At 50.2% G+C, this 27,265-nt stretch overlaps 2 protein-coding genes across 2 annotated transcripts; both read left to right on the top strand.

Annotated features, from left to right (window-relative positions):
• Positions 1–4,702: 4,702 nt before the first annotated feature.
• HOXA13 (homeobox A13) lies at positions 4,703–7,836 on the top strand. Its single transcript, XM_013171840.3, has 2 exons — positions 4,703–5,606; positions 6,189–7,836. The coding sequence occupies exons 1-2, from the start codon at positions 4,934–4,936 to the stop codon at positions 6,431–6,433; spliced, it is 918 nt and encodes a 305-aa protein (XP_013027294.2). The 5' UTR covers positions 4,703–4,933; the 3' UTR covers positions 6,434–7,836.
• A 13,233-nt stretch (positions 7,837–21,069) lies between these two features.
• HOXA11 (homeobox A11) lies at positions 21,070–25,218 on the top strand. The gene is made up of 2 exons (XM_013171779.3): positions 21,070–21,794; positions 23,211–25,218. The coding sequence occupies exons 1-2, from the start codon at positions 21,131–21,133 to the stop codon at positions 23,441–23,443; spliced, it is 897 nt and encodes a 298-aa protein (XP_013027233.1). The 5' UTR covers positions 21,070–21,130; the 3' UTR covers positions 23,444–25,218.
• The last annotated feature ends 2,047 nt before the right edge of the window (positions 25,219–27,265 follow it).

The raw sequence follows: 27,265 nt of genomic DNA, 5'->3' as shown, positions 1-27,265 counted from the left end.
AAATACAAACAGAAAATAATCTAAACCCCCCTTGAAATACGCTAGTGAAAATATTACAAAAAATGAAGTAAAATAAACAAAACAAACCTGGAAAATAGACTTTGTCGGTGAGACAGAAATCAGGATCATTCCCATTTTCACTTTAAGCACTTGAAATACCTCCTGCGTGTTTTCTAGAACTGAAACAAGAAAAATAATACAGAGGGGAGTGATCTGCTGAGAACTCTCTCCACAAAAATTACTCTGTGACCCACACCTCGGGCAAAAGCAATTCCATTATTTTCGAGCACACCTTACTTATAGGCGGTGGCAGCTGGAAAGTTTGGGTAGACTGAAATAGGTAGGTCCGTACCTAATGTGCGACTGAGGGTTTTTTTGAGGCTTTTTATATCTAGCAGAAATGCAGGATTAAGTTCTTCGCAAATCTTCCCGACGTTTTCCCTTTCTGCATTTCCTTTTACGAATTCTTCTTATTTTGCAATTATCTCGGACCCCCCCAGCAAGCAGTGGGAGGGAGAGAGTTAAGATGTCCTGCGAACCCTGCTCGTAAAGCTGCTCAGTTCCATTAGAAACACATGAATATCCTGAAATACAAAGTGTCTTTAAAACGGACTCAGGAATATTTATCTCAATCCTTGATGCTTTAGAAATTATGGACGAAACCAGCGGTGACAGTTCGCCTCCAAATTAACCTTCTGGCAGGTAAATTTCATTTGCTCATGAAAATCAAATTCGATTAAGGATCTGCTATCATTTTACTCCTGCGTCTTCCAAGACTTCTGGACTCTGAAGGACAGAGAATAATATTAGTAACTAAAATCGCCCTCTATCCGCTCTATTATCAGCGAAGATCTTTTAGCGGGTTTAGAGGGATTTAACTGTGCGACAAACACATATTTTCAGCAGTCAGTCACGATTTTTTTTCTTAATGCTCATTAATTAGCTCTAAACAATGGAGGGAAAAGTAAGAGTGGATTTCCTCTGACTACACATTTTCTTCTGTATTCGTGCGATTTTGATTGTCCTACAAGAAATTAAAGCTCCTCTCAGCGGGGCACTCCTGCGGCAGGAACGCGTGTGTTATCACACAAAGGGTTGCTTTTTAAGAAAACTGTCTAGATAATCTGTGCCGACAAACTCGGTTTTTGCAAAACCTGACTTTAACCCGAACGTACTTTTTGGTAGTGTAAGCAAAGAGAAGATGTGAGGCCTCTTTAGAAAAATGAATGGCCATATTCCTGTTACGTAGGGAGATTTACAAATCGTTTATATTTTCCCGTTTAAGGCCAAAATCCTGCGGTCCTCCCTGTGGCAAGGCTATCTTTGGCTTCGTGGCTCCAGGCGCACACCGTGGCTTGTAAGGGACAAATTCTGCCCTTGCTTACACCTGCGAGGTGGGTCACCGCTCTCAGTGCAGCCAAGGGCCAGATATGCCACTAAAGCACATCACTATATCTGACATGGGCACTGCAGTGAATCTGAAAATCGGTTTAAAACCGTCTGGCTCTGAAAGGATTCTGCACCTTTTAAAATCCTCCTGCGGATCACAGTTGTTCATCCTCTTGCTCCCTAAGGAATTAATACTCGTTTTAGGGGAAAAGACTTAACAGACATATTTCTCTCCAAGATATTTTACACGCTATGTAAATGCAAAGCGATTCGGGGGTTTGCATGAAATCTGGAAAATGCTGGCGCTCTATCATAATTCTGTATTTGCTGTATCTTAACCTTACTTTACACGAAAAGGGGAAAAAAAAAAAGAAAAAAAAGAAAATCATACTAGTCCTTCTGTTGCATAAATGGAAGCCTTCAATTAACAAGTTAATTTCCCAAAATTAAGCCTTTGTAGACAATGGCCACATCCAATCAGTGGGTTCAAGTAAACTCTTCCTTAGTTTTGGTAGATTTAGCTAGCACATCTCAAAGCTTACTTTGCGAAAAATAAAAGCTCTTCAAGAACTGGTAGAGAATGATGTATGTTCAAGGCGGGGGGGGTAGGCTCAAGCATATTTTTATCCCTGGTGTTCATTACAGGGTCCATGATTTTCGAAGAACATCTGTTCTGCCCGATGCCTTCAGCCCTCCCGGTTCCTTTCTGATATTTAATGGCAGATACCCATTAAGGCGGGAAGGAATTATAGCCTCATAGATGGGGAATGAAAATTGTTTTTTGGGGAAAAAAATAAAAATATTTGACGAGGCTTTTCTCCTCTCTCGTTGTCAATAATTTATTAAAAGTCAGTCCTGACAAAATTCGGGAAGGAAAACAAACGCATCAACTCTCTTGTCCGATAATAACTTCTTTTTTGGGGCTGCACACGCACCCTGCAGATGCCATTTTGACTATTTTGAGAAAACGGTACCATTGCAGGACTCCCACCCACGTCACAGCAAACAAGGGAAGGGTAGAGCTGCATCACCGCCCTTATCAGCACCGAGAAGCATGGCCCTCTTCCCTAACGAGAAATAGAGGGAGAGATACATGGAAGAGAGAAAAGAGATCTCTTTAATCTGATCTCCCTTCTCCCTTTTGCACACAGAGCTGGAGCAAATCCAAGTGGGTAAACACAACAAAAAAACAACCACCAAAACTCAGCAGACCGGATGCCCCCCCCTTTCCCCTCTCCCCCTCCCCCCCCCCCCCCCCCCCCCCCCGACTTGTACAGTTTGCACCGGGTCTCCGAGCGGCAGTTTCACATGGCTTCTCCCTCCCTATGGAAAGAGTCTGGAAAAGAAAGTCGGGGCAGATAAGCGAGAACGGGAGCTCCGCTGCTGCGAGAGAGGAGAATTAGTTCGGCTAGGGGGGCGGGCTGGGGGGGGGGGGGGGGGTGGGAGGCGAGCTGGGGAGATTGCAGCTCTCACGGCCACCCGATTTAACAAATCAGACAGATCTCCGGGCTGTGAATGACAGTTCTCACATTGGCTAGACTGCAACTTTCAACTTGACCTTGGCCTCTAGCCGTGTCTAACCCGTATGTAAAACAGCGCTGCCCCATAGAGCAGCCTCCCCTTCCCCCTTCTCCCCCCCGCCCCGCTGCAGGGCGATTTTGAGAAGCAGCTCGAGAAAGCAGGGGAAAACAAACCGGCCCGATTCGTGCCAGTCAAGCAACGTTTGGCCGGGGGAATCCACAGGTTTCAGAACTGGAGCCTGGAAGAAAGGGAAAAATATGCGGGGAATAAATATTTGCTTTTGGCCATGAGGAAGAATGCGGAAAGGAGTACGCTAAGGCAAAATGGGAACCGTTTATTGGCTACAATGAAGGAAAAAAGGGGGCTAAAACCTTGCCAGATTAGCGAGGGGAATGACAGCGACTTCAGGTATCCCAGCCCATTGCACGTAAAAATCGCCCGGAAAAATAGATGGTCGCCCATTTCTCAGGGCTGGCAGATCTGCCGGCTGCGATAGGCAAGGAAAAGGCTGCTCGGTAACAATGTATGTCCCGGGACTACTCTGCGCTCGTAGCAATGCGGGCAAAACAATGCTACAACGTCAATGGGAAGCACAATAGTCTAATAAATACGCCGAGCTGTCAGGCACAAAACAAAGCAACATGCAACTGCAAAAATTAGTTTTCAGTATGGCAGCATTCGGGGATGTTTTGTCCGCACACGTTAGGGCTGAGAGCTGTTAACGATGAGACGAATGCTGCTTTGGGTCAAGTTTATTGATAGCTCCGTGGCAGAGCACCGCGGGTTCAAGGTTGTGCGCAAATAGCTGAAAGTTGGGGGGAAACGCATCCGAGCCGGTGGGAGGTGCGGTGGATATTAACAGTGGGGATCATTTCTCCCCATGAAAAATGCCAGCGTTTGCCGTGAAAAAGAGAAGGCGATTTCATTTTTTTCTAGCCTTCGCTCGCATAGAAGAATGACCTTAAAAAAAGTAAGCCGCCCATAAACCATTTTTTCCCAGCACAAAAAGGCGCCGTGGGTCCGTCCGCACGCTATACAAGCCGACGTGCTATTTTACGGCCAAAGAAGATGCAAGCCGAAATGTAGGCCCCGGCTTTTATTATTATGATTACAGTAACAAATAATAGAGCAGAGTTACGGCGGAGATCCAGTTAACCCTCCCGCTGCCCGAGCCTGGCCTGAAACGAATCAGTAAACAGAGCGAATCTGGATTTCCTGCTCCGCTCCTCTTATCTGGCTGCCGAGGATTTGTGGCGAGAGAAGCGAGCCGGCTCTCGGGCTTTCGACGGGCAGGAAGGAAGGCGGAAAACACCCGGGAAGGCCCCAGGGACACTCCGCTTCGGAAGCCTCAGCGGGGGGCCGGAGGGCCGGGGGGGTCCCCGCGGGGTCCCTGCGGTACCTGGGCGGGGAGAGGCGAGGGGCGACGTGGGGACAGGGGCACGGGGGGACTGGGGGCGGCTCTCCCAGAGGCCAGAGGGGGCCGCTGGGGCTCCCGCTGCTCCCGGGGCGGGGAGGGGGACAAGGACGAGGCTCGGGGAGGGGGGGAAGAGGCTGGGGTGCCAGGGGGAGCCGCGCACCTCGGGGAGCGCGCCGCGGCAACAACAGGGCCGAAACGCACACGCCTCGGTGGCGAGGGGAGGAGGGAGGGAAGGAGGCAGGGAGGAAGGAGAGAGGAAGGAGGGAGGAAGGAGGGCAGGCCCCCCCCGCCCCCCCACCCCCACCCCCGCGGCGCCCGTGCCCCGCGCGGCGGCGGCCGGGCCGCGCCGTGCCCGCGCCCGTGCCCGCGCCCCCGGGCCGGGAGCCGTCCCCGCGCGGTTGTGGCATTATTTAATTATCTCCGCTTTATTCCTTCCGATGTTTATCAGCTGCTTTGCATATCACGTGGGGGCGGGCGGCCCAATGAGGGCCCGCCTGGCGCGACACTGGCGCGTCAGCCTTGGTCAAGTCCCGGAGATTTAGTATCTCTTTTTTCAGTCTTTGGGGCTTTTAAAAAAGAGCCACTAGTCTCAATGCGGAGCGGGCTATGACAGCCTCCGTGCTCCTCCACCCCCGCTGGATCGAGCCGGTCATGTTCCTCTACGACAACAGCCTGGATGAGATCAATAAGAACATGGACGGGTTTCACGCCGGCAGCAACTTCGCGGCGGCGGCGGCGGCCAACCCCTGCCGCAACCTGATGGCTCACCCCGCGCCCCTGGCCGCCCCCAGCGCCGCCGCTTACACGTCGAGCGAGGCCCCCGCCGCCGGCATGGCCGAGCCCACTGTCAAGCAGTGCAGCCCCTGCTCGGCCGCCGTGCAGAGCTCCTCCGGCGCCGCGCTGCCCTACGGCTACTTCGGCAGCGGCTACTACCCGTGCCGCATGACCCACCACAACGCCATCAAGTCCTGCGCCCAGCCTGCCTCCACCTTCGCCGACAAGTACATGGACACGTCGGTCTCTGGCGAGGAGTTCACGTCGCGGGCCAAGGAGTTCGCCTTCTACCAGGGCTACGCCGCCGGGCCCTACCAGCCGGTGCCCGGCTACCTGGATATGCCCGTGGTGCCCACCATCGGCGGCCCCGGCGAGCCGCGGCACGACCCCCTCCTCCCCATGGACAGCTACCAGCCCTGGGCCATCACCAACGGGTGGAACGGGCAAGTGTACTGCCCCAAGGAGCAGAGCCAGCCACCTCACCTCTGGAAGTCCACCCTCCCGGGTAATAATACACCTGCATGGCTCCCCGGCCGCCCCCCCCCCCCCCCCCCCCCCCGCTCGCCCCTCGCCCCGCTCCCCCCGGGCTCCCCCCGGGCCGCGCCGTCCCCGCCCCGCCCGCGCTCCCCGGCCCCAGCCCGCCCCGGCGCCGCGGGGATGGCACCGGTGCCGCCCCCTCCCCGGCGCCCGGCGCATCCCGCCCGAGGCTCCGGGAGAGGAAACAGCTGAGAAGGGCGCTGGGAGGGAGCAGGGCTTCGCGCCCGGCCACCAGGTGCCACAAGCTCCGCAGCGGGGTGGGAGGGAGGGAGCGGTGGCAGCTCCGCGGAACTCCCGCTGGAGTCGTGTGTGTCCCCCTCGGGGGGCTCCGAGGGGCTCTGCGGCTTCGCTTTGCCCGGCTGGAAAGAAAAACACCCGCAGCGGAGAGGCGAGGGGAGCCCCGGGTGCGGGGCGGTGCTGCGGGAGCCGAGCTCCGGGCGGGCGAGGAGCGGGGCGAGGAGCGGGGCTCTCACCCCTGCGCCGCTCCAAGATGTCCCGGGCGGTCCGTAACGCTCTCCTAACGCTTTCGTGCACGGTTTTTCTATTCCAGACGTCGTTTCGCATCCCTCCGATGCGAACTCGTACAGGCGTGGGAGGAAGAAGCGAGTGCCTTACACAAAGGTTCAGTTAAAAGAACTCGAAAGGGAATACGCTACAAATAAATTCATAACCAAAGACAAACGGCGGAGGATATCGGCGACCACGAATCTGTCAGAGAGACAGGTCACAATCTGGTTCCAGAACAGAAGGGTCAAAGAGAAAAAAGTCATCAACAAATTGAAGACGACCAGTTAATGGATTAAAAATGGAGAAGCAGCAGCTCGAAAGTTTCAGAACTTTTTTTTTTGTTGTTCAAATTAATTATTAATAATAATTAAAAAAAAAGACAATGAACCTCTTCTTTCAGAGCAAGAGATCTGTATCCTTGGAATTATAGCGTTTTTTAAAATATTGCTGTAACAAATGGTTAAAACTGACAGTTCTCCTGAAATCCCAAGCAGACAGTGTAACTGACAAACTGTAAAGCCCACATGCCCAGCCCCGAGAGATACACTTTCAATTAAGACACACAGTTTTCTGAGAAACTTGTAAGTACTTCTATGACCTTACTATTTCAGAACACTCTTCGTGGCCACGGTGTGAGAGCTGGTTGACGTGAGGAGGTCGATGTGTACACATAAGCTTGTTTTCTTCCATTGCAATCCAAACTGTATGTTGAATGACTGCTCAGGTAAACCATAGTGAAAAAAAAAAAGTACAATTACTGTATGTTTTTAAGCAATGCATTTAATGTAAAAAAAAAAAAAAAAGAAAAGTAATAATAAACCTCGAAGGTACTGAATAAGGATTTCAGAGACATCAGTAATGAAGGAAGCTCTGTGGAGGATCTATCCTGATAGCAAATTAGAAACATCGCAAACTATTGGGGATAGAAGGGAAAATATTTGCTTGGCGATATCTGTTGGTTTTAATTTTTATTTTCAAAAGATGATTTCTTGTCATCTTTTTTTTTTTTCTCCTGCAGACCGTACAATAGATGCCTTTTAAAGGACTCTGCCTATTTTAAACCTCAAACTATCTTCAAGAATTAATATTTTAATTCCCCGGCAATTTTTAAAATGTTTGACTCTGGGTGGATACAAAAACGTGACCATTGGCATTTCTTCATAGTTAAAAATATATATATATATATCCCTTTCTGGAAAAATAAAATATCCGAGAACTTCGAACTGAAATACATTTTTTCCCCAGAAGTATTTTGATTTATATAATCTATATTTTGATCTATAAGTAATTAGTTGTTTCTCCTTGTTTATTGTCTGTTATGAGGCCGCAGTAGAACGTTTAGGGATTCTTTTTACAGCACCTTTTAATCCAATCAGTTATTTCAACCAGCACATTATTTTGTTTTTATTCACTATAAGAAGCTATCTTGTAAATAATAAAAAAAAAATCAGCGCACTGTGAAAATGTACTTGTGCACCCTCATTTTTTTTTATATTTCTACTGAAAAGTGAAAATCCAAGACGTGTAGATAGGTATAGTAGTATTAATACTGTTAATAAAATAGTCACTGTAATAAAACCTGCAAGAAATACTCTTTATTTTTCGGTACCTACGTGCATTCCATAAGAAATACATATATATATATATATGTATATATATACACATAATGTATCTATCTGTCATATAATTGTGATTATTGTTGTCTTCCTTTATGTAGTTTATATGTATATAGATACGCATATATATATATGTATATACACGCACATATATGCTTTTATATATATATGTGTATATGTGGATTTTTTTTTTCCTGCACGGTATTTATCTGGGAGCAGGCACGCTTGGTATCCAGCGTTCTTCTAAATGTTTCCGTAACGTTAAGGAGAGGTTTTGCAGAGGGGCTGGGGCCAGGGGGAGGAAGAGGATGATACCAGCACAGCACTGCAGCCCTCGCCGGAATATGGAAGCGGGGCTGCCAAGCCCCTGGGGACGCGGGGACGGCCGAGGGAAGGTGGGTGCGTTCGCAGCGATGACAGGACAGGGAAGGCCTGAAACCTTGACCTTGAGGGGAAAAAAAAGAGCCGATTTGTGACCTTGACTTTTGACAGCTCCCGGCACCGAAGGCATTCGCGAGCCGACGGCGCCACCTCGTGGCCGCGCGGCGCCCGCGCCCCCGCGCAGCGTCCCCGTGGATCCGCGCAGCGCTGCGCGGCCGCGGCACCGCGCGTGGGCGTGAGCGGCCCGGGGGGAGCCCCGCGGCTCTGCGCGGCCGTGGGCGTGCTTCGGAGGGGGCTGAGAGGCAGGGCAGGTTGCGACCCGTTCTCCCCCGCTCCGGGGGCGGCGGGAGGTGCGAGGCGGGGTCCGGATGGTGAAATTGGGGTCCGGTTGGAGATATCGGGGTCCAGATGGTGATAGAGGGGTCTGGTTAGTGAAATCGGGGTGCCCTTTTCGGGGAGCCCCAGGGATGCGCGGTGCTGTGAGCTTGGTGGCGGTGTGAGCGGCGGCTGGGTTCTGTGGGGGCACAAAGGGAGGCTCGCTTTGGCCGCCCTGTCTCCCGAGGTGGTCTGCAGCTCTAATTAGAGCTATCGGGGAGCCTTTACGGTGCATTTAGAGGGTATCATGTGCCGCGCAAAGTGTAGACTTCTAGCCTTACATTTCTGAAATTCAAAAGCGCCTACCTCGGCGGGGATCAGAGCGGGGAGCTTGCTGGCGCTCGGCTCCGAGCGTAACACATTCGTGCAATAACTTACACGAAAAGTACCTGAAGCAGAGAGATCTGTTTTCCAGGGAGCTGCGGTGCCTGGGGCTCCTGGCTCAAGGCTGGAGCTGAGCCTCCCGGGCTCTGCGGGCTGGCTGCGAGGCTGGCTGCGGGGCTGGGGCTGCGGGGCGCGGGGCGCGGAGCGCTGCGGATGCTCGGGTGGGTGACCTGCGGCCGCGGAGCATGGGAACACCGGTGGCATCCCTCCGGGGGCCTCTCGGGGACTTTCTGAGCGAGGTTCCCCTAGCCTCGCTGCTGAAACAGCCGGGGAGACGGAGCGATGCGGCGGCCGGTTTGCAGGCCTTGCAGTCGGGCTTTGCTTTGGTGGCACAGCGTGACCCCGGGAGGGGAAAAGGAGGCAGCCCCGACGGCGAGGCTGCGAGGCAAAGCCCCACCGGAGCACCGCCGAGGCCGAGGGGAGCCGGGCAGCCTCCGCGGCCCCACCGCAGTCCGGCGGCCTGCCCGGCTTCAGGCGGATTTTCAGCTCCGATCTGCAAAATGCCGCGCTGGGATCCTGCGAGAAGGTCGGGGGTTGCGGACTGGACGGGGGGGGCCGGCGGTAGCAGCCCCCACCGACGGTACCTGCCCTTCGTGGGCAGATACCTGCCGCGGCGGCAGGCAGCGGCCGGGCGCAGTTTCTCCACTTCCTTGCCCCGCTTGCTCCCGCAGGAGCTAAATGGCCTGGAGAAAGCCACTTGTGAATTGCACTTGTTCTCGCTCCGGGTGGATAATTCTATTTATTCCGTTATATTTCGCAACGTGTATAATTATGGCATGAGACACGCCGCAAATTGCATGTATTTCAGGTCGGAGATGAGGGTGATACGCGCGAGTCGAGCCCGTGGTGACTTGCGTTGCCTATCTTAGACAGTATCTTCTATTTTCACACCGTGCCCCAGAGCGTTATAATTCAGGGGCGCCTTGAAAGAAAGCCTCAACGAGAATATGGCCGACTTTAGTAAAATAACAGCTTTAAGAAAAAAAAAAAAAAAAAGTTAATTCTTCGTCTGAGCTACCGTTTGAAGATTACGTTTTCACACTGAAGTGCTTACCGTTCAAATCTCCTAAGCATTTCTAGACCACGGATTAGCGAATTTAAATTCCCACTACCGTTCAAATAGCTGCGCCGCATATATATTTCACAGGGCAAAAAGGGGAGCGGCTGACTTGCGACCGCTGGCAGGAGTAAGGTAACATTTTGGATCGGACCCCCGCTACCATGTAAGTCAGCGTCGAGGCTCTCGCAGGCTTGGGCAGGAGGAGCAGGTCGCGTTTCCCGGCTGGCAGCCGAGAGCCCCAGCCCGGGGAGCAGGATCAGGCCCGCGGAGCACCCCCCGGCCGCCCTGTGCCTGCCCCGGCCGCCCCGGCGAGGGCTGCGGCTGGTGCCGGGACGGCTCGGTGAGCCCACTGCCTCCGGCCTGGACCCACGCAGGGCTCCGGGACCCCACTCGAGACCCGGCCACGGAGCCCAGCGGCTCGGTCAGGTGAGGGGAAGCCGGCAGCTCCGCGCCTCGCTCTCCGCCGCACCGGCCCGGCGGCACGGTGGGGATGCCTGCGGTTTTCTGAGCGGCGGAGGATCCGTGGTCTGCGGGGTTTAGGTGCCTGCTGCCCCTTCCCGGGCCTCCCCCCGGCCTCTGCCGGCATCCACGCACCCATCGCTCCGTTCCCCCGCCGGGTGTAAGGGGCCTGGGGGAGCAGGCGTGTAGGTGTGTGTGTGTGTCCGCGTTATTTATTGCCTTCGCTTACCGTCCAAAAGCTGTTGGCACATACATTTTCAAGAACAAATTGCTGTTGTATTACATATTCCCCTCTCACCAATCTGCTGCCAGCGTCCTAAAATACGTCCCTAATATGTTTTATAAGAAAATATATCACCGACGAAAATAATTAGCCGCCGTGATACATTACTTCGCGTCCATGCACGCGGTTCGGAGAGAATTATTATTTATATTCCCCGCGCTACAGAGAATACTTTAAAATGGTGGTGGGGAGCTTATTGCCCTGCCTTTTTTTTGTGGAGTTATACGTGCGAGGACTTTTATTTGCAGACATGAAAAAAAAATGTCCCGGAAGCAGGATTCGGAAACAAAACAAACACAAAATTAAAAAACGAACCGTGAGCAAACAAAATAGTCTCTATATTTTCAGCTCCCCTAGAAATAAAAACGTTGCGTATAGAAGTGGTTGTGTGGAGGGACATAAGGGACAGAGGGAGCATGTTACTACTGTATATTTAACGTATTTATTGAAACATTACTGTCAGAGCAATATTTCATTCCCGGAGTAAAATGCAAAGCATAATTAAAGATTAGAAAAATCACTTCAGTTTCACTTCAAATAATTGTTGCAAGATTCAGCGGCGTTTACTTTAATTCCGAGTGTCTGGATATATTGGTTTATAATCACCTAATTCTCGGTGTCCTTGGTCCCTGCAATTTGAAATTCCCATGGACAGAAAGTAGGCTTACGTTTTGGATGCGGACGGAAGGGCAGAGCAAATGTTTTGTGTTTTTTCCCACCAAGAGAATAATCCGGTATTTAATCTATCTGCGCCTCGAGCTCTTGGCAGTAGCAAAGGTGGTTTGCTATGGGAAATAAACCTTGACAGGAGCATATTTCCGAAAAAGAATGATAAGTCGAACTGCAAAGCTGTATCTTTTTCCGCCTTCTTTTTCTCAAAAAGACTTCCGCTTAAAAATGCTAGCTAGCTGAGAAGTCCTTCTGAAGCGAAGGGAAAAAATATGGTGCTCAATATTGAAATACTCAGGGAAAAAAAAAAGAAAAAGAAAAAATAAAATCGCCCCGCGCTTCCAAAGCAGCGACTTTATTTTGTATTCGTCAGAACGAACGGGTAAGCATCACGGCCTTTAGCCTATAAATTAAAGTTTAGGGAAAAAAAAAAAGAACTGGCTAATGCTTAAATAAAACCCCACTCCTCGTGCATTTCAGCATTCTCCGTGGGCTGGGTTAGCAATAAAATCAAGACAGCGTTTAATACAAAAAAAATATTGGCAGGCGCTAAAAGGCCGGTTGTTGCCATTCATAACTTTTAGATGCGTTTTAATGCACTTTAATGATGATTTGAAGAGATGGCCCTGCGCGTCCTAGGCCGGTAAAGAAGTCCAAGGAGAAGGGGGGGGACCCGGGGGCGGCTGTCCCTCGTGGCCCGACGGGGCCGTGGGGGCCGGCCCGGCCCGCGGGTGTTTTAACCACGCTGCGAGCCCTTCCCTGCCCCCTGCCTCACTGCCCCGGACCCCCTCCCCCTTGAATGCAGTTGATTCATGAACTAGGCTACGAAATGCAAATGTTCATTAAGTCTTTCCTCCTCCCTCCGGCCTCCCTCCTTTCCCCACCCCCCCCCAAAAAAAAAAAAAAAAAAAAAAGATTTTTTTTTCCAGTGAATAGCTTCAACATGGCGTGCTGAAAGGCAGAAGCTTTGCCCGTTCCTAGATCTGAATTGTGATTAAACATCCCCAAAGAGAGCATCTCCCTTCCTCCTGCCGCTCCCCCCTCCCTCCCCTCCCCGTAGCGCGGAGGAAAGCGCCCTCTTCTACGTAGGAAAGGTCAAGTCCTACAACGCACAACCCACGGTCATTACTGTACTGTGACCCGGGGTGTACTGGGGAGGAACGGCCGGGTGTCCCGTGATCAAAAACACTTGGACTTCTTTTTTTTTTCTTTTTTCTTTTTCTTTTTTTTTCCCCTCCTTCTCGTGCGATGGGAATCCGAGGAATTAGACAGCATTTTAGCTTCCTGCAATCACCTTGTTTGTGTGCAAATCGCCATCGGAATTCCTAGGGGACTAGGAGAGACAGAGAGACGAAAAAAAAAACCAGCAATAATAGCAGTCATAATAACAGCAATAATAATAATTAGCCTGTGATATTGCTGCATTTTGTAGACAGCCTGGAGCTGGTAGGAAGGACGATGTGCCCTAGTGGCTACATTTCTCTCCGTTCAAAGGCAGACAACCGAGAATTAGAGCAGAAAACAAATAAAAACCCAAATCAACGGCAACCCAAGTCAATGGGAGAAGAGAAGGAATGTTTTGCGGACCGGGTATGTTTAAGCTGTAGGGAAGGAAACCAAAAACTGTGCAGTCCATCCTCATTGATCTGGAGGTCTCCAGCCCAGCGCGGGATCCTAGCTGTCAGTCTCCGTGGGGATATGTTTTTGCACGGGCGAGAGACGTCTGGATGCTGGGGTAAGATTTGCGTGCTCTTCCTGGAAGCGGCTGAATGTTTGTCCTCTCCCCGTGCTCGGTGGTGAATTAAGCAAAGAAGCCAACAACAAACACCCACCCTGTCCCTCCACAAAGCCCCGTGCATGGCTAGGGAAAAGTCCTTCGGAAGGCCTTTGTGGAGGATTTCCCAGGCCCCCCGCTCCCCCCCGAGCCCACCCACCCACCCGGCTCCCTCTCTCCCACGCTGTATGAGCAGTGGGACCACTGCTGCCGCGGGGACCTGGGAGAGAGAGGAGGAAGTCTGTCTGGGATGATGCTATATGGGACGAGGAGCCTGCTTCGAAAAGTAAGACTGCTTCTCCTAGCCTGGCTCCACCTTTCCCAGCGATGCTGTTTCCCAGCCCAGCATAGGTGGGAAGCAAAGAAGCCTCTTGGCAGGCAAGTGGGCCAGGAGACGCTGGGGTCAGCGCCCAGGATGCGGGCAGACTTGCAGATGGAGCTGCTGCTTGCTTGGCTTTGTGCTCTGTGTTGTGCTGGTTCGCCTCGCAAAGTTGGGTCGGGCTGCGTTGGAAATTTATCCCGGATTTTATTCCCGGCCATCTGTGCGTGGTCGCCTCCGAAATGATTTTACTCTTTCGTGAAATGGGGAGGAGGGTCTGTGTGGAAGCGGGGGAATGATGTGTTCCCTTGGAGAGGCTATGTAACCTGCCTGCTGTTGTGCGTGTGTGTATCCGGAGGGAAAAAATGCCAGCCGGGCGGTGTAACCTGCCAGTTTGAATTAATCCGAGCCGCGTCGTAATCGCCTCGATTCTGTATCCAGCAAAGTGCTTTTATTTATTCCTGAGCGTATAAATCGGCCTCTACAGTCGGCTTGGGTTAGGAATAATGGAAAAGCAGGGTGTTTTAAGGCACCCTGATTTTAGGTTTCGACATGCCTTCGGATAGGCATAAAAAATGTTAGATTTTAATACAAAGCGATCTTGCTCCGTCTCCAGCTAGTGGCTGGCTAAGGCTTAAATACGCCCGGTTTTGGAAAATGCAATCCCCGTGCTGTCTGGGCACCCGAAGCGAAAACAAAAACGAAAGAGAAAGGAGGCGTGAGCCGCACACTGCGCCGGATCGGCCCCGGCTGGAGGTGCCAAGCCTCCACCGGCGCTCCCGGGGACCGGTGGCGGTGCCACCCGGAGAGGTGCCGGTGTCCTAACGGGGAAGGCAAGGAGCCGCTGCCCTGAGCCTGTGCTCAACCCGGCAAGGCCGAGAGCAGCCATGTTAGGCTTAGAGGGAGAGCTCTTTGCATGGGTGTCTTTGCGGGACATATCACAAACTAGGCGACGGGCAGCCCTCCCCGAGCTCTGTGCATCGCGTTGTGAATCGCGTTGCATGTTTTCAACTCATGTTATACAAATACATCCCTGTAAAGGTTACCCACGTACAGGTACCTTCGTTACAATGCACTTCGGAAAGTCTATCAAAATATGAAGTTGGGGCTTTGAAGTCGTTGATTTGACAGCCCCGGCACAGTGATACTTCCTGTACCCGCCCCCGGGAACTATCCTGATGGAGAAACCTCTTTACCTCTGTGGGTTTCACGATATGGGAAAAGGGCTCTCCTATAAAGTTAGCGGTGTGGTACAGTAAAATCCGATGTGTTTCGTGCCGAGTTGGGCAAAATAAAATAAAAATAAAAAATAAAAAGCCTTTATAAATCACTGTTAACATTCAGTGTGCGTTAGCGAGAACATTATATCCTATAAAATTCAATTAAGCTGAGAATCCCGGTCGATTACCTTGACTCGAATTTCTGTACCGAGTGCGGCAGACCCTGGAGCTTGGCATCACAGGAACACCCTAACTACGACAAGCTTGTCTCGGCGTTGGGGCAGTTCGCTTTCTGTAGCATTCTGCCCTTAATGCAGAGGGCACGTCATATATCTAATAACCCACCTGTGTTGTTTGCATCCTGAGCTTGGAGGGAGAAGAATCCCGGTTTGTCAAAGGCAACGCGATTGGAGTTCTTTTTTTTTTTTTTTTTTTTTCCCTCTCTGAATATATTTCCTGGATTAACAAATCTAAGGTCAAGTTCAAGGCATCAGTTGTAGCGATACTTTTAAATGTAAGTCGACATGGGAATGTTTGGGCGGGCTTTTCTTTTTTTTTTTTTTTCTTTTTTTTTTCTAATGTGTAAAGCGCCATTCCGGGTTACGGGTGAACTTGGGAACATCGCCCGAGATGTTGCCGGCCGCAGGCATAACCGCATTGTTTAATAACACCGCACTTTCAAGGAATCGCTGGGGATGTTCCCTACACCGCTCGGATTAATCCCACATAAAATACTGGCACATGAAAGGTGACTGGAACCTGCTTCCTGCCACCGACGCTAATGACCCAGTTCCCAGTGGGTCTGGGTGGGAAGCGGTGGGAAGTGGCTGGTTTTCGGTATCGGGAGGCGATAACCAGGGAAATTCGCTCTCGCACCCATTTTAGAGCCCGCGGCTGGGTCCAGACACCCCTCTCCCGCACCCTGGCTTTGTCAGAAGTCTCCTGCACCTGTATCTGGATACACGGGAAAAAAAGAAACGAATGAGTGCGCACTTTCACGTGTCGGGAAAACCTCGAAGAGCATTCACGTGCAGAAAAAGAGACATTTATGGCAGCATCGCCAGTCGGTCAATTTCTGAAATATTTGACCGTCTACGATAATAATTCCTTACGCCCTCTTTACTGCCAGATCTGCCTCTATTGTCTTCCAGCAGCAAGCTACGAGCAGTAAATACAAACTAAATTTTAGAAGGGCTTTAGCGAAGCAGAGCGGGGGGCACAGAGTGCTGGAGAGGCAGGGTTTTAGGACACTCAGCGTTATAAGAAACCCTCCGCGCTTGTAAAGATGCTGGGAGTGTGTTAGAACAACAAATCGTTTGGCTGCAAAAGGGCAAGAAAGTAGTGCTCGAGAAAGAGAAGTTATCTTGCTGGAATAAGCTTCCTGTCTTGAAAAACGCCCCCGTTATTTCTGCTTGTTGCAACTACAGGAGTCAGAGTCTGACTGCAGATGGAACGGTCCATCGTCGCAAAGGGATGCAAAATACCGTGGTTTATCTCCAGAGCAGGGTAGATTTTTTTCTTTCGGTCCGAAGCCATTTTATTCTAATGTTCAAACTAAACGGGAGGATTGGGAGGTTGAAAAAAAAAAAAAAAAAAAAAAAACACCCTCCTGAAACGTTTCCATCTCTGCGACGAAGAGGTGACAGAGTAAGGAAAGGGTTTCGGTAATTGATATTAAAAAACAATCTAAAATTTTCTACTCCCAGATGACCACAGCCTTTCGAGAGAAGTTCAAGTCTTTGAAATAATGCAATCTGATTAAATACAACAAAAAAAGTCAGAATAACCTTGCCTTGGATTCTGTTTAAATCTGCCCTTTCTTTTTACACGTATTCTGCAGTTTCCTAGCAAAATAACAACCATACTGCTTCAGGTTTGGGACAATACATAGCCTGTTCCGTATCACAGCACAAGGGTTCCCCCTTGCCGTTATCAAAAATCACTTCAAATTATGAGGTAAATTAATATTTAAAAAATCGTAGATAGCTATTGTTACACTTCCTTCTATTACGGTGCTGAAGGAAATTTAGATTTTTTTTTCTAGTAGATGGATTCGTATAGCTCCTTTCCATAACAGAAAATATATATATATATAAAAATTAAAAAGCGCACAGAAAAGAACAAATGCCGGTAAAGACCTTCTGAGCCCGAAATATTTTAAATCCAAACAATCACCGTGCGTTTCTGAAGCTGCATTCCTGGCAAATTTTGAGAAGAATTATCGCCTTATGGCCTTATTTTCATTGGAAAAAAAAAAAGGGGGGAGGGGACGTGCCTTTCGTAGGCAGAAACGCTGTGAATTCCCTCGTATTACACTTCTTCTATAAGTCTTTGTACACTGTAATCATCCCGTAAGTTTACAAAACGCTGTCCTAATTCCTGAGATACTTTCCTGTGGTTGACCCGCAGCAATCCTTGCCGTGCCTACGCGAAGGGAGAGTAAGAGAGTTAAAGCAGTGGTCGGGCAATATTTTAATTAGCTCTTCTTGCCACAAATTCCTTTTAGCACACGTTTCTCCTGTTAATTACAGGCACCCACCCTATAGGCAAGGTAAACGGTGGGCTGAAAATGTTTAAAACAAAACGCAGTACGAAAAAAAAAAAAAAAAGACAACTATTTGGATACTATAGAACTTGACCTTTTGGAGAACAGTGGTAGTAAGTTAAACAGTTCCCTTTGCACGCGATCTGTATATATGAAAGCTGGGCTATCGAGGCGTCTAGCTCTGTTTATATTCCTCCAAAGAAGAGATGTAGCTTTTTCCTCGCTTTGTTTAGCTTAGCTAAATGGGTAAATGTGCTCACAGCCTCCCCACCTCTTGGCCACGTTCGCCCTGCGCAAAATGTGCTGCAGGGGAGCTGCAAAATTCATAGCGTTTTTAGCCACGTTACCCTCTCTAATCCGTCCGAAATACTCGGGAAGGCGTAACGAATGCATTTTGCTTCTCAAAACGAAATGCCTCCCTTTGTTGATGTTGTTTTCACTGAGGTTAGGAAGGGGAAGGCTCGATTTTCCCCCCTTCCTCAACGCGGAAGTCCCAATTACTGTATTAAAAGAGCAATTCAACATTAGACCAAATAATCAACATTGATAATTGTGCTGAACACAGCAACTTAACAGCAGGCTCCCTGCAATTACCCACACATTCCGGGGCTTTAAGCGTACTTTATCTCTGTTTCACTTAACAGCAAATAAAGCAGAGAACAGTCTGTGTGCATTGGGTGTCTACTCGCTCCCAGACGCTCTGCGCCTCCCGCAGCCTTCCCCATTACCGTCTCTGATTTTTGGGGTCCCCTCGCGCTGCAAGCAGGATTGAGCAAATATGCTGCTTGGGGTGGTTGTCCTTTTTTCCTTTTTTTTTTTCCTTTTTTTTTTTTCCTTTTCTTTTTTTTTTTTGGGGGGGGGGGGGGGGGGACAGCCCGCGAGTAACACAAAAGCAGGCATCGGGGCTGCACGTGTGCAGGCTATGCAAGCACACATATGCCCACACACTCTCCCACACACGCCTGGTCTCGCAGGAGGGTGGCCGGGCTGCTGGTGCCTCCTCGCCCCTCTTGCCTTAATTTCCCTTTGTTTCACGGAGGCAGCCCCGACCTCTGGCACGGCCGAACCCCGCACGGCTCGGCAGCCCCGGCCGCAGGGATGTGCAGGAAAGAGCCGCATACAAACCTGTGCCAGCTTTTTGCTCCCCACTCCTAGCTCTAAAATTTATTTAGTGCGAGAGGGGGGCTGCAGTGAGTCCAAGTAGGTGGCGTCCTGCGATTAAGCGCCGGGCAGCTCTGTCATGTCTGCTCTGACACAAGCTGAAGTTGACTGCCAAAGTGCTATAAAACCGCAGGTCAGTCTAGAACTGTTTTCGGTTCTCCTAGACGCGCCGTGTTCAATTATAGCCTTAAAAGCCCTAATACAAGTGCAAGAATTTGTTTGCCATCACACAGAGGCGGGGCGAGGCTCTGCAATGGTGGCGCCTTTGTTATCTCAAAGTCACTGAAATCCTTATACATTCCTTTTTTGTTGGGGGGGGGGGGGGAACTGTGTGAGAGCAGGGTGTGGGGGGAGATTTCTTCGTGGACGGAGTCGGAGGTTGGGGGGACAGAGGAAAAATAAACAGCGCTCGGGTACCAAAAGAGGACTCCCACCCTCACCACCCCCCGACAAAAGCTCGGGGAGAAATGAGATGCGAGTAGAAGTATAGCGTTAAGGAAAAAGCCAACAGAGATCTTGCACCCCCCAAACCCAAGTTGTGTGGGGAGGGAGGGGGGAGAGAGAGAGAGAGAGAGAGAGAGGGGAGGGAAAATCCCCAAACGCTTTTACAATCCCTCAACGACAATGCAGTCTTCTGCTGGCGGTTTTGACGACATGCAATCTCTTTCCATCCACTTTCTAGCAAATATGTCAAGCTTGAAGATTAATTCATTAATTTCAAGTTCAGCTCACAGACATGCAGCAAGCATGAGAAGTTCGTGCAGCAAACCAAAATAAAGAGTTCATTACGGGGATACGTCCAGAGCATTTGATTTGTGAATGGTAACCCTTGTAAAATAAGAAAAAGGCATATAAACATTAATGCTAATAAATTAGTTTACTCCACTACAAAGTAATTACTTGATAATATTGAATTTACAGCTTGAATTCAAATGTAATAGTTAACTATAATGTAGGGAAAATACATAATGAGAATATTTTTTCTGTGCACAACATGATTAGATTTGTTATTGAGTCAGTTACGATAAGCTAAGCAATAAATAAACAAATCGATGTTGACATTTAAATACCGAAGATCTCCAGAATTTACTATAGAACTTTCTCCGGATATATAAATACTTCCACAGCACTGCAGAGGAAGGGGGGGGGGGGGGGGGGTGGAAATCCAAATATTATTTCCCTAGCATTTTAGTTTCCCTTCCATTAACCTCCCAAGCCCAGGGGGGGGACGGATCTCGAAGCACGTCTAATTTCATAAGAGCACCGACTTCACAATAGCCTTTTGCCGTTCTGTTTTTCTATTTTGATTAAATCCAGCCGGAACCCAAATATTTCTTTTCTGAAACCGAGCATCAGACTAGCAAAAAAATATTTTTTTCCAACAGCCGAGGGATGTCCATGCCTGAAAAGGTGCTGTATTCTTTGGCGTATTTCTCTGTTTTCTTTGGCTCTGCTCATTCGGTGGGGTGTGCATTTTTATTGGCAGAGAAGTGCTTTTTAGTCTCTGCCCTGTACAATCCGCTTTCTATATCATCCCTTTCATGCAACAATAGTAAAAGTTTAACCACGTTTTTAAAATAGGTCTCCCTGGGTCTCAGCCTTCAGCGACGGTACGAGGCGAAAAGGAAAGCATCACGGTACGGCGAGTTTGTTCCTAGGGGTTAATAGTATGTCAAATCATTTTAACTAGGCTTCTGGCAATTAAACCCCGAATATTTGTCAAAGCGGGGCAGCCCAACATCCCCTGGTTTCCCAAGTATTTAGCAGCAGCGCGGAGGCGAAGAGATCAGCAAACACTTCTGAGCTCAGCGGTCTGCAGTTTAAAGGGCTTTCTGGCGTCGCACATAGGCGAGCGACGGTTTGGGGGGGGCGAGGGAAGGGAACCTGCGATCGGGGAGTGAAATCTCGGGAGCTACCTCTAGTAAAGCTGGGATGAAGCCGCGCGGGGTATTTGAGGTTAATATGTAAGTAAGGGAAGGAAGACACTAAGCGCTTCGGAAGTGAACATGAATGCAAGCATGTAATCTATTCACCATGAAAATCAGTACAGACTTGACCCTGGCACATTCTTCCTAGTAACGTTTCCAGCAAAACCCTGCAGGGCGAGGGCTTTTTTTTTTGCCTTTTTTTTTTTTTTTCTCTTTTTCCCTTGGGTCGGTGGGAAGGCAGAGCGAACCGAGGCGAGCTAAAAAAAGAAAAAAAAAAAAAAAAGCCACGGCCGCTCCTTGAGGAGCTTCCTGCTAGCCAGCAGCCTCCTCGAAGGGCTCGGCGCTGGATTCCTCCTGCTCGCTCCTTGCTTTTTCTTTTCTTTTTTTTCCAGCCCGGCGAGCAAACAAACAAACAGAGAGCTCTCACCTAGCCCTGCGGGGATGGCTAAGCCGCTCCGCCGGGGAACCGGGCGGCCGGGGGGGGTGCCGTGCCCTTCGGGGGGGCATCCCCCGGAGCGGGGGGCAATGCCCCGGAGGGGGGCTGCGTTACCCCGGGGCGGGGGGGGGAGCCCGGCGCCGTGCCGATCTGTTGCATCCCCCGAGCCGGCACCGAAGGGGCGAGGGCCCGGAGCCGCCGCTTGTCAATTTGGCGTGGCGTCACGTGACCGCACCTCCCTGCCGGGCTGGGGCGAGCTCTCCACGTCAGCCGACGTCTCCCAATTTTCCTCCTTCACGGATCCGCTTCAAAGGGGCAGCTGCGTTAGAGAATCATGTTAAGCTCAGCTAATGCGGAGAAGCCGAGGTAGCCCTAATGATGGATTTTGATGAGCGTGTTCCTTGTTCCTCTAACATGTATTTGCCAAGTTGTACTTACTACGTCTCGGGTCCTGATTTTTCCAGCCTCCCTTCTTTTTTGCCCCAGACCCCGTCTTCTCGCCCTATGACATACTCCTACTCTTCCAACCTGCCCCAGGTCCAACCTGTGAGAGAAGTTACCTTCAGGGAATATGCCATTGATCCCTCCAGTAAATGGCACCCCAGGAACAATCTGCCCCACTGCTACTCCGCAGAGGAGATCATGCACAGAGACTGCTTGCCTTCCACCACCACTGCTAGCATGGGCGAGATGTTCGGCAAAAACACAGCTAACGTCTACCACCCCAGCGCCAACGTCTCCTCCAATTTCTATAGCACGGTGGGCAGGAACGGGGTCCTGCCCCAGGCTTTCGACCAGTTTTTCGAGACGGCTTACGGCACCGCGGATAACCTGTCCTCAGCGGACTATTCGCTGGACAAGAGCGGCGACAAAGCGCCCGCGGCCGCCGGGGCGACGGCGGCAACTTCAAGTTCGGAGGGCGGCTGCGGCAGGGCGGCGGCGGCGGTGGCCGCGGAGAAGGAGAGGAGGAGGCGGCCGGAGAGCAGCAGCAGCCCCGAGTCATCTTCCGGCAACAATGAGGAGAAATCCGGCAGCTCCAGTACGTATAAAGGCAGCGCCCGAGCGCTTTAGGAAAGGGAGGTTGAAATCTAGCGCACCGCCGCTGTTAAATTTTTATATGCTGTTTTATAAGCATATAAGGTTTATGAAGGGCCTTTAGATTTCCCCCAACAAAACTTTGTTATAAAAGGCGAGATCACGTGTTTAGTGCTGAAATTGGCCGTGAAATACCCACCGGGCAATGGATGCCTTTAAAAAAAAAATTCTTTCTCCTTCCTCTTTTCTTTTTAATAAGAAGAAAGAGGGGCTCTGCGGTCAGCTCTCGAAAATATAATAACGGACGTTCGGTGCCTGTAAATGCGGCGAAAAGGGGGGATCCCGACTCCTTTGATATCGATGTAATCCAGTGATTTTATAAAAGCCATGTGTTGCACCAGGAGTCTAGTTAGGAGCCGAATTCAAAGCCATCGCCGTTTTAACGATTGCGCTAGAATAGCGTTTAACAGATAAAGTAGCCGCCTGAACTGTAGCAATATATTAAAAGAAACAAATTAACCTAAAGCTGGCCTTTTTGTCTAAAGGAAGCCATTTTACTAAGGCGCTGTGGCAATTACGTGTTGCCTTCTGTCCAACAGTTTGTTACTTACAATTGTTATTCAATCTGTCAAAGTCTGATTTTTTTATGTGGGCTTTTTAAAAGGCAAAGCTAGTATACGGCTGGGGGAAAAAAATACCTCCACAATGAACTGTACCAGAAAAGGAAGTTTTTAAAGGGATAGCGGCTGCGTTTCATGTAAAGAGCTCCTGAACCCTGAAACCTTTTATATTCCGCTTAATGAACTTAAAAACCGTGCTGGCTAATCGCGAGGAGAAGACCTCGGCAGAGCCGAGACCGTGCTTCGCAGCGGCGGGCTGGGGGAGCAGGCGGCGCTCAGCTGCAGCCCCGGGCTCCGGGGCCGTGTCTGGGCTGGGGCCGGGCGGCAGGGCTCGGGCTCCGAGCGAGGGACAGCGGGGAGCCGGCAGGGCTGGCGGCGGGGTGCCGGTGCCCCCGGGCCGCTGCCGGAGGCAGCCAGGTGGAGGCTTCTCCGGGGAGCCTCAGTGCGCCTGGCGCCCGCCGAGGCCGCCTACAAAGGCTCGCTCCCGGCTCTGCCGAGCCGCGGCCGCCGTCCCCTCGACCCTTTTGCCCCTTCCTCCCTCCGAGCGAGGCCGCAGCCCCGCTTCCCGGCGGGGGTCGCGCCCTGCCCGGTGCCGGGGGCCGCGGCGCTGCGGGAGCCGGCGAGTCCCGGAGGGTCCCGGGCCCGGGACCCCCGCAGCCGCCGAGGGGCAAAACGCGTCTTTTCCATATGAATGTGTTTTGCCCCGGTGTCCCGGTCCCCCCACCCCTTCCCGGCCCTCCTCGGCCCCCACCGGCGGCAGCGCCGAGTGACAAACCCTTCTGCCTTTTCTCGCTCCACAGGTGGACAACGTACCCGTAAAAAGAGATGCCCATACACCAAATACCAGATTAGAGAGTTAGAAAGGGAATTCTTCTTCAGTGTCTACATAAACAAAGAGAAACGCCTGCAGCTCTCCCGAATGCTCAATCTGACCGACCGCCAAGTAAAAATATGGTTTCAAAACAGAAGAATGAAAGAAAAAAAAATTAACAGGGACCGATTACAATATTACTCAGCCAATCCACTACTTTAAAACTCATAGGGTTTTTCAAGACGAGATTAAATTCCGATTTCGCCCTTGACAAGGTCAAGCCACGGGGTTACACGGAGGAAGGAGGTGTGTATCTGACGGGACTAGAAGAATCCGAGGTTTTACATACATGTAAATCCGCTCTGGGACTTCCACGACGATTTCTTTTTTTATATACATATAGATATATTTACTTATCAACTGGAATCGGTTTGATTTTGACACACATGGCATCCATTTCTAAAGTGCACGTCACCTCTGAGCGCCAAGCCCATACCTCTTACCTTCCCAGGCACCGCGCCCCATCCTGCTCCCGATTTCAGCAGCCGCGGGCGGGGACGGCACCCCCGGCCCCCCACCCCAAACCCGCGGTGCCCAACATGTGCGGGGACACCGCCGGGCCCTGCTCCCACAACCAGGACCGCTGCAGGAGGCAAACTTTCCGAAATAATCTCCTGCCCTTCCTGGCGGCGATTTTCTATCTCGCAGGCAGCGCTCCACCATCGCCCATGGGGTTGAGATGGGAATTGGAGGGGAGGAAGAGAAAATTAAGGGGGGGTGACATGCCTACACCTTCACGAGGCCAACCACGAGCAGTTGTAATATGGATGTAGTGATGGGTATAATAGTGTTTCCTTTGGAGGGGGGTGGGAGCAAGGGGGGAGGGGGAAGAAAGAAGAAAACTAAGTGAAAGACTTAATTATTTACTAAAAAAAAAAGAAAGAAAGAAAAATCAGGTATAAATTTGCCATATATCGTAAAGAAACAATCACTGAAAAAAAAAAGCGCAAAGATTTAGCAAATTTTAACTAGCTCTCGTTTTATTTATGACAACTGACCACACGTTGCCATGTTTCTGGAGACAAATCATATTTAAATGCTAAAAATAAAGTCACACGGCAAAAAAGTGTGAATTTCAGCGTTTTAGAAGAAAAAAATACATAAAGGAAACTAACCTTCTGGCTTCTGGCTCACAAACTTTCTTCAGGAAATACCTGTGGAGAACGACAGTTTAGCAAATACCACACAACACTTAATTGAAACTTGGAGTTGTGCAATGCACACACATTGGATCATTAAAATAACTCAATCGCCTGTTCTTTTAAAGGTGGCTAGTGAGGAGTTTAATCAGAAGCCAAACAATGTAAATATGGTAATTTTGTTGTTGTCTACTTTAAATGTCACGAGCTCGACTTTGTCGCCCAGTCGACATATGCAAAGAATGAAGAGTTGTTTGGAGTTATTTTAAATATCTATAAATATATATATTTCCCTGCAGGAACCAAAGCGTGAAAAAAAATGCAATTTAAAAGAAGAAAAAGAAAAAAAAGGAAAATATTTAAAATTCTATATCAGTTTACAAAGGATACGGTGTTCTATCGTTAAGGTAATTTGCTGTTGAGAATATCTGAATGTATATTTCATACAGGAACGGTGTTTTACAAGGCTTGTAAATAATAAAAAAAGAACCCATGACCTATTTTGTTCGAATGCTTTTTTTTTTTTTCCTGATTTTTTTCCTTTGGGGCTCGAGGGTGTGGGATTTCTTTACATGTGCAACAAAGTGGTGATAAGAATGTTTTTTGATTAATAAATTTACTGAATGGATGTAATTTCTTTGACACGGTTCACAAAATGCAGTATCTTTATATGACATCACTGTTTTCAATATGTATCGACTATATGTATATACAGTTTTCTTTTAATATGCGGAAGTACTTGGTTGCATGTATACAGTGGAACAGCGCACAAGGAAAATAAAAAAAATGGAAACTTTATATTTTTCATTCTGGTGTTACGTTACTGCAACGTTATTTTGCCTGATGGAGCTTTGGGACCCGAAACTCCTCCTGACCTTGGTCAGTCATTCCGGGAGAAACGCTTATCCTTTTGTGAACCCTCGCTGCTAAATCTTCTGCCCTGGCGTAAACAAGGGAACCTGGGCTTGCTTGTTCGAGCACCGTGCCGGCGGGGCTCAGGAATGGAAAAAGAAGCATGGTCACAGCTGGCTACGTGCTAGGCCCTTCCCTTGTCCTGCCAGTGCCGGTAGAGCAAGGTCTTGTGTGGAGGGCTTGCTGTGACATTGTTGTTTGCTCCCCAGCACCCTCAGCCAGGAGGGCTGCTCTGGAAGTGGTCGCGGTGTCGGGAGCGCTTGGGGCATATTTCATGCGCCCAGCACCAAAGGGAAGGTCCGGGGCAGCTGATGGAAGTGCTGAGGAGCGTGAGAGCCCTAAGAAAACTGTTGTCTTTGAAAAAAAAATTCCGCATGGCAGTGTGGTGGAAATGGCCTGTTTGAAATTGTCCTTGATCTCCAAGGCAAGGAGGGGGTGGGCTGAGGCGGGCGGGAGGAGGGAGAAAGTTAGGAGGGGGGGAAAACCAAAGGAAAACAATAGCTGAGATGGGAATGTGTTTGGGGAAGAGTGCTAGGATCTTTAATGTTGACCCTATTCCTAATAGCGAGAAGAAAGTACATTCCGTTTTCGCATTGTTTACTGGCTTTGAACTTCTGTATTGCTTGGACATCACCCATAACCTTGAGGTGAAGCACTTACTGACTTGGGGCCTCTGCTGACAACCGCCACCGAGCCAGGCGACGTCCCGTCGAAGGAAACGTTAGGAGAGCGAGGGGGGGAAAGGGGACTTTATTTGTTTGTTTGTTTGTTTGTCCAGCGTGCTGGGGGGGAAGGCGAGCTCAAAGGCAATGGATGGACGGACGGACGTGGACAGGCGGCGGGAGAGAGACAGAGGGACGGATGGAGAGCCGAAGGGCAATGAAAGTTTAGCTAGAGAGCTTCCTTCCCCGGTTAAAAATTAACTGGCATTCATGGCCAATCCCAGAGACAGTTAAACCATGGAGTTTCTCTGCTCGGGGTTTGATTTCCTAGCCCAATAAAATCGCATCCTCTGTGCCGCTGTGACAATGCGGCCATAAAAAGTGTCCGTGACTTGTACGCTCGCACAGGCGGAATGCCCCGCTATAAAGGCCGGCGGTTCGGCGGCTGTTCCTGCTCCTGCGGATCAGAGGGAGGCGAGGGGAGGTGAGCGGCCGCTGCCCGGCGCCCCGCGCCGCCACCCGACGGCTTGCAGCCGGGGCCGCCCGCGGCGGCGGCGGCGGCGGCGGCGTCGGGGCCGCTTTGCCACAAGATGGCGATCTTCAGATCAATGTCAAAGCCGCCCGGGGCGAGGGGAGCAGTCCTGCGAAATCTTGGCCTTTGTTCACTTTGCAGCCGCACGTTCAATTCTTTGCACTTTCCGGGCTCCGCGTTGCGAAAGTCAAGGGGAGGAAGAGGTGGAGAGGTAGATCCGCTGGGCTGTGGGTTGGGAAATGCACGAAGGTAAGTGCTCGCCGGGTGCCCTGTGAGGCGTGTGCGGTTGTCACCGGGGTGTCACCAGGGTGCCGGGGTGGCCCCTGCCCCGACCTGGCTTCGTCAGGCACCTTGGAGGAGAACCGCGGGCAGAGGGAGCGAGGCAAAAAAAAAAAAAAAAAAAAAAGTCGGGCTTAAACCCGGGCAATAATATTTCAGGGACTTTCAAAGTCGCAGCTGACCTTTTTCTGTCTCTTCATAAAGTTTTGGCCAGCGGCGTGGAAAATCCAGGGGATCTGGAAATATTTTTCAGAGAAACTTGTAGATTTCTTCCAGTTATAAAAAATTGTAGCGCTGGAAATATTATGAAACTTGACATTTATGTGTGGAACAGTAGGTGTCTTCAATCAACTAGATCTATGGCAAGCCAGACTGCAAATGACAGACAATTCTGACGATCTTATTGGACTTGAACTGTAGTTTGGTTAGGGTCCTTTGGTAACTTAAAAGGATAGCCTGC

This window comes from Anser cygnoides, chromosome 2, assembly GCF_040182565.1.
Source record: "Anser cygnoides isolate HZ-2024a breed goose chromosome 2, Taihu_goose_T2T_genome, whole genome shotgun sequence".
Lineage (NCBI taxonomy): Eukaryota > Metazoa > Chordata > Aves > Anseriformes > Anatidae > Anser > Anser cygnoides.
Note: the sequence above shows the minus strand (reverse complement) of the source record. Positions and strands in the feature narration are given on the sequence as shown.

Coding starts and splice junctions, on each gene's coding strand:
- HOXA13 (XM_013171840.3), top strand. CDS start 4,934: ATGACAGCCTCCGTGCTCCTCCACCCCCGCTGGATCGAGCCGGTCATG. Junction 5,607..6,188: donor CTGGAAGTCCACCCTCCCGG/GTAATAATACAC, acceptor TTTCTATTCCAG/ACGTCGTTTCGCATCCCTCC.
- HOXA11 (XM_013171779.3), top strand. CDS start 21,131: ATGATGGATTTTGATGAGCGTGTTCCTTGTTCCTCTAACATGTATTTG. Junction 21,795..23,210: donor GGAGAAATCCGGCAGCTCCA/GTACGTATAAAG, acceptor CTCGCTCCACAG/GTGGACAACGTACCCGTAAA.